This window comes from Gavialis gangeticus, unplaced genomic scaffold (assembly GCF_001723915.1).
Source record: "Gavialis gangeticus isolate Ggan-Ray unplaced genomic scaffold, GavGan_comp1, whole genome shotgun sequence".
Classification (NCBI taxonomy): domain Eukaryota; kingdom Metazoa; phylum Chordata; order Crocodylia; family Gavialidae; genus Gavialis; species Gavialis gangeticus.
In genome coordinates, this window is record NW_017728995.1 from 17715580 (window position 1) to 17725165 (window position 9586).

Consider the following 9586-nt stretch of genomic DNA (forward strand, 5'->3'; position numbering starts at 1 on the left):
TGGCAGACCTGGAAGTGGACCAGAAGTGCTTCTGGTCCACTCCCTGGTCTGCTGCTGAGTGCCCTGGGCCCCACCCCCCTCCTGTGGGACATTCCATCTGCACCAGCATTGCAGCATTCACGAGCTGCCTGCTACCTAGAGGCAGGTAGAAAAAACATTTAAAGCTATGTCTATGTCCGAATTGCTGAATCTCTCCAAATTGATTTGGAGGGTTCCAATGTGATTTAGAGAGATTAAAGGGTCTCTTGACTCAATTCGGAGATTCGGCCACTGAATCAGGCCGAATCTGTTGAATCAAATCAGGGACTGAAGCTTTGCACAGCCCTAGTTACTATTACAACTACAGGACACAAAGGAAGTCAGTTTGTACTATACCATTGCCCACGTCTGTAGAAAGCACTGCATGAGAGATCTGTGCAGATAAAGCATAATGTCATACTTTCATAGGCCAGAATTTTAAAATTTATAATGTTAATTAGCAGTGGGCAATTGATGAAAGAATTAATATGGATATTCAAAAAGGCTTAGCTGGTAAAACAAATTTAACTGTTTTTAGCACTGGAGCCTTCTGGGCAATAGAAAGTATCTCTGGTCTTAATTTTAATGCATATATTGAATACTTCTTTTGCTTTGTTCTCCCAGTAATTCCATATAATCCTTCAAGTCATGAAAGTTTGGATCATGTTGGTGAAGAAAAAGAGGTAAATGTCTTATTATTCCAGTTTAAGAGATGATATGATTCCTGAATAGCTTCCTACCATCAGCATCTTTACAATTATAAATCCTAATGATTTGGAGATTGACACACATGTAAACTATACTGAAGCCATCAGCTCGTACAGTTTTCAAACTTATCCACTTGTGAGAATATATAGTTTGGAGTTGTACAGAATTCTAGGTGCAGTAAACATCTTTAAAACATCTCTAGTCTCTACTCTGTGGTAGTTTTAATATTAAAATACAAAGCAGTTTTGAGAAAAATAAAGGATAATTATTAATCGCTATTGCAGCAGAATAAATGTATAAACTGTGTGAGCCTCATTCTCGCAAACAACTGTGGTTAATAACGTAGTAGTAAGTTTGCTCAATTATTTTAATCTTTCTTAATAGGCAATGAGCATTAGAGAAAGTGGCAAAGCTTCCTCTAGTCTGGGCCTTCAGGATTTTGACCTGCTCCGGGTTATTGGAAGAGGCAGCTATGCTAAAGTACTTCTTGTTCGATTGAAGAAAACTGAACGTATTTATGCAATGAAAGTTGTGAAGAAAGAACTAGTCAATGATGATGAGGTAAGAAATGCTTGTAGGAGTGGAGCAGACAGCTTTCTTTGGAGAATTTGCATCTGGTGTTCATACATTAGGCTTGCAGTTTCACTGTATTCAGAGATTTGTCTAAATGCATGTTGGCCTTTTTTCAAATAAATAATATTGAAAGCTCATGGAACAGGCTACCACATTTAGATCTTTATTGGCACGTTTGTAACTGACTGAATTTCCAGGTTTGACTTTTATAATATGAGCTTCAGTTATTCCCTTGAAGGGGAATACTAAGAAGCCATGTCCTCTGACAGTTAGCCTCCCTTCGTAAACTTCAGCACTTGGCATGGTCATTTATTAGTTTGGAGTCCACATTGTCTGTGAATACAACAGAATTGCTTCTTAAGTTTCATTTAAAGGACCTATTAATTACAAATATGTGGGAGGGTGTAGGGCTTTGTAGGTATTGTTGAAAGCCTACCAGTCCCAACAGAATGCTTTATGGGTGATAGTTATATAGATAACTTGGCTTGATTTGCATTTTCTGTGCTGAGTTTGTGACACATGTAGTTAAGAAAAGCTTCTTGACTAAACTAAACTGAGAATTCTTAATATATCAAGTCACTTAGACCAAACAGGGAATACCACATTGCAAGTTTAATTGCTCTTCTGACTGGAGCTTCATTTCAATGTGGCTTAACAGTTGTGAAGTCTTTGATTATGACTTGAGTACCTACTTTAATATGAGGCACCCATTTTGACAAGTGTAAGGCGTGGACAAACATCCATTATTCCTTATGGTTTTACTTTAGTGTACATATTCATAATAAAGTTTCATTTTCCATGCTTTTCTTACCCATAAACTCTTTAAGTTCTACCCATTAATTCCTCAGCCCTTGTGTTACTTCACCTTCCTCTGCTCAGACTTTCAGTTTTTCTGAATGGGATGATCTTCCTTTATTAGTGTTCTGAAAATGCAGTCTTCATACATATGTACCATAATTAAAGTGAAAGAGTTGTAGACAACATTAGGTAGTCTCTTATTTTGGTAACTGAGTTGTCTAATGCAGAGTTAAACTGATCAAAGGAATTAACTGTGAGTTATCTAATAACTTTTCCTGAAGCTAAAGAGAAATGTAAATGTTTCTGTGTATATCTGATAATTCTAAGAAAAATATTTTCTGAGCTTGAAATTTTTTTTAAACAGGACATTGATTGGGTTCAGACAGAGAAACATGTTTTTGAACAGGCTTCTAATCATCCCTTCCTTGTTGGACTGCACTCTTGCTTCCAGACAGAAAGCAGGTACAAGTCAGACACTTACCACAAAAGATATTCTATTGTTATTCCAAAGTGTTACCCAAACTCCTGGGTATGAATCAACTGTTAAAAATAATGAGGAAGTGATTGTGCAAAATACAATGCTAAGATTACTGGCCCTGGACAAAGAAAGAGTAGTTGAGGAAAGACGAAAAGTTGAATTTTGAAACTCATTAAGATGCATGTGATTAGGTGTAGAAAAGTAGATATGGCAATTGAACATAACTGCAAAGGCATGCAGTATCTTCCGTGTGTGCAGGAGATGGAAGCATGCATACATTTGATAAAATGGTCACAGTAATAGTTAGAGAGTGAAAGGTTAATTAGTTTCTTTCCTCAGGAAAGGAAACCCCAGAAGAAATTTTGTATGCTGACTCTTTACATGGGGTTCCACTGTTTGAAGAGAGCACTGAAAGGAAATGGAAATGTGCCAATACTTTCATGGCATAGACCAGCCATATTATATAGGGGAGGGAAGGAGGCATCTTGCCAGATAGTGGTAATTCTGTTTTTTAAAGGGTCCAAAACCAGAACAACAATAAAGGCTGTATGCATAGCTAAAACAATCACTTATGTAATATACTTTTTGTGTTTCAGACTATTTTTTGTTATAGAATATGTCAATGGAGGAGACTTAATGTTTCATATGCAGCGGCAGAGGAAATTGCCAGAGGAGCATGCCAGGTATGTTTTAATTTAGGATAATTTTTCCCCACAAGAAATTGGGTTTTCTGATGTGATGTTTCAGTTCTAAACCTATGCTGGTCAGCCACAAGAAGGCCCCAAGAGGTACAGGCCCAGACAGGCAGGGCCATTTCATGCTGGTTGGAGCAGCAGCATGGGCACCTTCAGCTCCTCAGTGTGTTGTATACATGATATCATCAAGTCTTGGTGGTGTATATGGCCTTCCATCACAGAGTCTGCAACTACATTCTACCTTCTGTCCCATGATCATATGGCCAGGCAAGGTGGTATGTGGGGGCAGGAACAAGCAAGCATTGGAGGACATGATCTGGCCTATTTAATGAAAGGCCATCAAAAGTACTTGTTTTCCAAAGCTAAATGGAAGCCCCAATAGATATGATTTGCTGAACACAAGGATGAGTCATATTGAAGTCCTAGAGAAATGGATAGGGACAGTCAGCTACTTGAGAGCAGGAGAAGCCTGTACTTCCTAAGGGTGGAAAAGCTTGGGTTGAACATACCCTGCATCTGAAGTTTGCATTTAGTTCCTAAGCAGACATGACCAAAGTGTGATGGCTTTTATGCAGCTATAAGTACAGCTTAAGGTTTGGTGGAGAGGCTAGAGACTAGATCTGTACTTGAATATAGTGGTCTGCAGTAGCATGCTTACAGAACTTGCAGTGCTTTAGTGAAAGAGCTGGTTTGTGCTGTTTGCTTGTATGGTGACTCCCATGAGCTGCCATGTAGCATGTGGCAGCCAACCTCACCACTAGTAGCTGAAGGAGGAGTCTAGTACAGCACTGAACCAGCATGAGTTAACACAAAATATTTACTCACTGGCTTCATCAGCATTTCTGATGCTAAGGGGTCCTATGAGAGAGCTTCTCAAGGAAGTGGGGAGAGGGGTCACTAACAGATAGTTTGAAGCAGTGTCAGTGCAGTCTGGGTGCCAATAGACTCAAGAGGCTTCAGGACTGTCCTCAAAGGTGAGAGAACAGTTTGGACTCTGTTCTGATCTGGTTGCTGCTCTGTGGCGATACTCTCTGGTCCTTGCTTAGGTTCCTGTGGCAGGGCCTGTTACACCTTAACCCCATCACCACCTTTTGTGGTGAGTTTAGGGACTTCCTTTTTACGTGATGGGCTGGAGTCCGTGTTGGCAGCAGCAGTTGGCAGACGCATAGCAAAAGTTCTTAAGCTGAGGACATGAAATATTTTAGGGGAAGGTCCTCTCCTGGAACAGTGAATTAGGCAAGAAATGGCTTTTTTACTGGCTCTACCCCTTTAAAATATAGCATACAATCATTTCCAGTCACTGTAAATTGGAGCAGTTGAGGGTGAAGATGTGGCCAGAGTGGAGAGTGCAAAGCAGGATGGGATATTAGTGAACTACTCCTCCAAACTGGAGGGGGTGGGGGGTGTAGACCAATATATCCTGTATATCTGGAATGCTCCCGAATCCTCCAAATCTAGGTACTAAGGATTATTTGGATAATTATCATATGGACAGCCAGAGGGATGAGTTATAAGAAACAGTCAGATAGCTTGCGATGGGCCTGAATGAATTCAAGTCAGCAGGGTCTGATGAGCTTCAGGGTACTGAAGGAACTGGTAGAATAGATCTTGGAGTCCTTGGCAATAATATTTACAAAGTTTTGGGAGATGGGCAAGGTACCAGAGGTCTGGAAAGGGCCAACATAGTGCCCCTCTTTAGAGAAGGCTTAAAGGGAGGACCCAGGGAACTACAGACCGGTTAGCCTCACCTCAATATCTGGGAAGTTCCTGGAGCATATTATAAGGAAGTCTGTGTGCAAGCATCTGGATGAGGAAAGGTTGATCACAAGCAGACAGCATGGGTTTACAAAGAGCAAATAATGCCAAACAAACAATCTCCTTCTTCAACAGAGTAACTACTTGAGTGGATGAAGGGAATTCAGTAGATATATTATATTCAGACTTGTCAAGGCTTTTGACAGAGTCCCACATGACCTTCTCATAAATAAATTGGAGACGTGGGATAGACAGAACTGCTATAAGGTGGATAGAAAATTGGCTCAATAACTGCAAGCAAAGGGTAATTATAAATGGATCCATGCCACAGTGGGAGGAGGTTTGAGGTGGAGTCCCAGAGGGATCTCTGCTGGGCCCAGTGCCTTTTAACATGTTTACTAATTATTTGGATGGTGAAATAAAGAGCTTCTTGAGCAGATTTGCAGAGGACACAAAACTGGGAAGGATGGTGAACACAGAGGACAGGAGTACAATGTAGAATGATTGTGATGAATTGGAAAGCTGGGCTAGAGCTAACAGGGTGAAATTTAATGCCAACATATACAAGGTCTTGCACCTTAAGAAGAATAATTGAAAACACAGATACAAAATGGATGACACCTGGGTGGATGGCAGCATGACAGGGAAAGATTTAGGAGTCTTGGTGGATCACAGACTCAAAATGCATATGCAGTGTGATGTAGCTGTACAAAAAGCAAATGTGATTTTTGGACTGGATCAGTACAAGCATTAAGTGCAAGACACGTGAGGTGATGGTGCCTCTTTACTTAGCACTGGTTAGGCCTCAGCTAGAGTACTGTGCATTTTTGGGCTCGTCATTTTAAAAAGAACACGGAAAATTTAGACAGGACCTAGAGGCAGGCAACAAAAATGATAAAAAGACTTAGAAGACAAGTCATATGGAGGGCAGTAGGAAATAGTTATTTTGAAGGAAATAGACATAAAGGAAATAGGCATGTTGAGCTTGCAGAAAAGGTGCTTAAGAGGGAACTTTATAGCAGTCTTCAAATATCTGAAAGGAAAACATTTTCTCTTACTACAGAGCAGAATGTGGAGCAGTGGCTATAAGCTGCAGCAAAGTAGGTTTAGAATGGATATCAGTAAAAACTTCTTCCCTCTTAGAACAGTGAGGCAGTGGAATAGACTGCCTAGGGAAGTTGTGGAATCTCATCACTGGAGGTGTTCAAGAAGAGATTGGAGAAGCATTGGTCAGTGGTGATCTAGGAATAGCTATGCCTATGCTATGCTATGGGTGTTTCCCACACTTTTGGGCTTCAGTGGTTGCTGCATGGGGCCAGGAAGAAATCTTTTTTTCCCCTTTCCTGTCACTGTATGTTTGTTAGGGGGGGCGTTTCACCTTTCTCAGAAGCATTGGGCGTTGGCTAGAGTCAAGGCTGGGGATTTTGACTGGGATATGCCAGTGCTTTGCCAGTGCTCCTGCTGGGGGTGTAAAGCTGGAGGTTGCTGGCTAAAGGGTCTTGCCTCACTGCTCAGGGTCAGATCAGTTGCCGTATTTGGGGTCAGGGTTAGATTGGTACAGACTGGGGTTTTGCCATACTCTGTAGGGGGGGCATGGTCTCTGGATCTCAAGTGTATTTTAACAACCCTCAGAGCAGCAGGATGTTGGTCACCATTGTCTTCCTCCTTCACTTGCATTCGCTTGAAGGTTGCTTTCTTGCTTCACTATGGATTATTCTGAAGTTGTGATTCGATTATGAAGTACTGAAGAGTATTTATCTAAAAGGCATCTTTCTTCATTTCTAGGTTTTATTCTGCAGAAATCAGCCTAGCATTGAACTATCTGCATGAAAGAGGGATAATCTACAGAGATTTGAAACTGGACAATGTATTACTGGATTCTGAGGGACACATTAAACTCACAGATTATGGCATGTGCAAGGTGAGGGGAAAATTAACTTCCAGACAAATACAATGCAACAGTTTCAGGTACCTTCTCTGTAATTTATGATAGTATCTTTCTAGCTGGATTTAAGTCTGTTCCATCAACTTGCATACAGCTCAGGTAGAACACAAGGATATATACAGTCTGCAGATGAAGAAAGCAGGACAAAATAGTATTCAAAGAAAGACTATGCACACACTTCAAATTAAGATTTCAATTGTGTATATAAAATATAAACAAGATAGTTCTCAGTGTGACAATTTATTAACTCTGGCATTTTTGTATAATCCCCTTGATACCAGTACTTCAACCCTATGCTGTTACATGATTTAAAAAAAACCCTTTTATTTGATGTTGTGCTGGTTGAATAATGGCAGGTTGTTTTTGTTTTGTTTTTTAAGTAAACTCTGAAGTGATCATTCCTATGTTCAGTGACATATAATATCCTGCTATTTTGATATGATCAACTTTGCTAAACCACCTCTGTAAATCAGGGTTTGAACTGGACATAGAGTGCCAATCTTGCATACTAAAATAAAAGGATTTATTTAAACTGAACTTTGAATTTTTTTCGTTCTAGTCTCCACCTCTGACCTTTGTTATTAGATCAGTTTTATGTTGACTGGATAATAGAAATATTCAGTAGTCTGAATTTCTTTGGACTTTGTCTTTGAGTGGTTTCAGCTTTTGTTATTAAATAAAACTAGGTTTGTACTGAAACTTCAGTTTTACCATAAACATTTTAAATCTATTTTGCTTTGTGTGTAATAGAATAGAATTGCAAATCATTATATCCTCGTCTCTTTTTCCTAATTTAAGATGACTCTGTAAAACACATTTTTTAACAAACATGCATTTAATATGCTGTTTTTGTAGCTTAAATTAAACATCTAAAAGGAGTAAAATAGCTTCATTCTTTAAGAATGCTTAAAACAGCATATTTAGACAGGTATAATGAAGATGCACAGCTTTTCTCAACACATCGTGCGCTCTACACTCTGCATAAATTTCATCTCTAAAGATAGCACTTTGCATACAGATTACATACAGATCTATTTAAGACTAACTAATGATTTATTTTTTACAGGGCTTTTTTTTAATGAAAACTGGTCACATCTACTTGTGCAATTAATGCAACTGAATATACTAATCCCAAAGTCACCATCTACCTGTGTATATAAGGGCAGTAATTTACTGTAGTGTAGGATAGTACCTGCGTCTGACAGGACTATCCTACACTAGAGTAAATTAATCTACCGTGCATTAATTACAGCGCATGTGTAGATGGTGACACTTTATTGTGCATTAAATTAATCTAATACACAGTAAAGTGCATGTGTAGATGTGCCCACAAACTACGGTAAGGAATTTTTGGTTAACTAAAACTCTTTTTTTCCCCTGACCCTTATTTTCTTTTCTAAAGGAAGGGTTAAGGCCTGGAGATACAACCAGCACTTTCTGTGGGACTCCCAACTACATTGCTCCTGAGATCTTGCGAGGAGAGGATTATGGTAATTTGACTTAACGCAATGCTATGTCATGAAGTACACTAGAGCTTGGTGCATTCATTGTTATTTGATAAATAAGCAAAGGAAATGGTTAAAATGAAACTACTGTAAGGTGGGTGTATAACTGACTGGATAATCAGGGATGGGGGAAGATGGAGTGGGGGTGAGACAGGAGAGTTGGTGACATGGGGCACTGAGTACTCCTGTTTCTTTAAAGGCAGTTCCCTCTCAAGCTGCCTGCTGCTGCCTCAACCCTCCCTGCTCTCTTGCGGTGACCCTCAGAAAGCGGATACCCCATGCGAGGGGGTAGCGGGAGGGGGAATGAGAGCGCAGAGCGTGGAAGGCTGGGTATGCTGCAGAAGGGATGAGCAGCCTGTGCTGACCCACGGTCCTAAAAGATTGGTGATCCCTGCATTCAGGATCAAACTCCTTGACTTTCTACAACAATGAATTCCATAGTTTAAATACTTTTTTTCTACCAGGGTATAATTTAATAGCTTTTGAATTTTCTGCCTTTTTATTTTTAATTTAATTGAATATTTCCCTGTGGTGCTAGAGAGAAGCAGCACCTAATCCATAGCATTGGGTTTTCTTGTTATGTCTCAATTTCTCTTTTAAGGCAAGCAGCTCTATCCTTTCCTGTCTTTTAGGTAAATTTATCTTTTTGTCTTCCCTTCTGGTAAATCAGCTGTTTCTTCAGAATTAGGTCATTTGCTTTTTTTTTTCCTCCTTCTACCATTGCAGCTTTCTAACTTAAACACAAGTGTTACATCACATAAACTGTCAAGTAAACTGGTACTTAAGCAACTTAAAATGTTTCATTCATATAAATGAATGAAAAAATGTATGCCTGTTGTAATAACATACACCAAGTGTATAAAATTATATATATATATGGTAGATCTCTCATCCAGCACATCACTGTATGCTTGAGGACAGAGTAAATTTCCAGGTAGCTTGGCTATAGCTGTAGTTCACAATTAAATGTTTCAGTAATTCCTTCTTGATGAAATAGGTTTAGTACTGTTTGCTTTTAAATCCTAGGATTCAGCGTAGACTGGTGGGCACTGGGTGTACTTATGTTTGAAATGATGGCAGGAAGATCACCATTTGACATTGTTGGAAGCTC

General features: G+C 39.6%; 1 protein-coding gene across 1 annotated transcript in view; it reads left to right on the forward strand.

The window, feature by feature from the left end:
* The window catches only part of PRKCI (protein kinase C iota), a 57945-nt gene that overhangs the window by 39333 nt on the left and 9026 nt on the right, over positions 1-9586 (forward strand). Inside the window, exons 8-14 of the mRNA XM_019503287.1 lie at positions 643-701; positions 1111-1287; positions 2462-2559; positions 3172-3258; positions 6811-6946; positions 8373-8460; positions 9502-9564. Coding sequence (XP_019358832.1) covers positions 643-701; positions 1111-1287; positions 2462-2559; positions 3172-3258; positions 6811-6946; positions 8373-8460; positions 9502-9564 — 708 coding nt within the window. The remainder of the gene's footprint in view (positions 1-642; positions 702-1110; positions 1288-2461; positions 2560-3171; positions 3259-6810; positions 6947-8372; positions 8461-9501; positions 9565-9586) is intronic.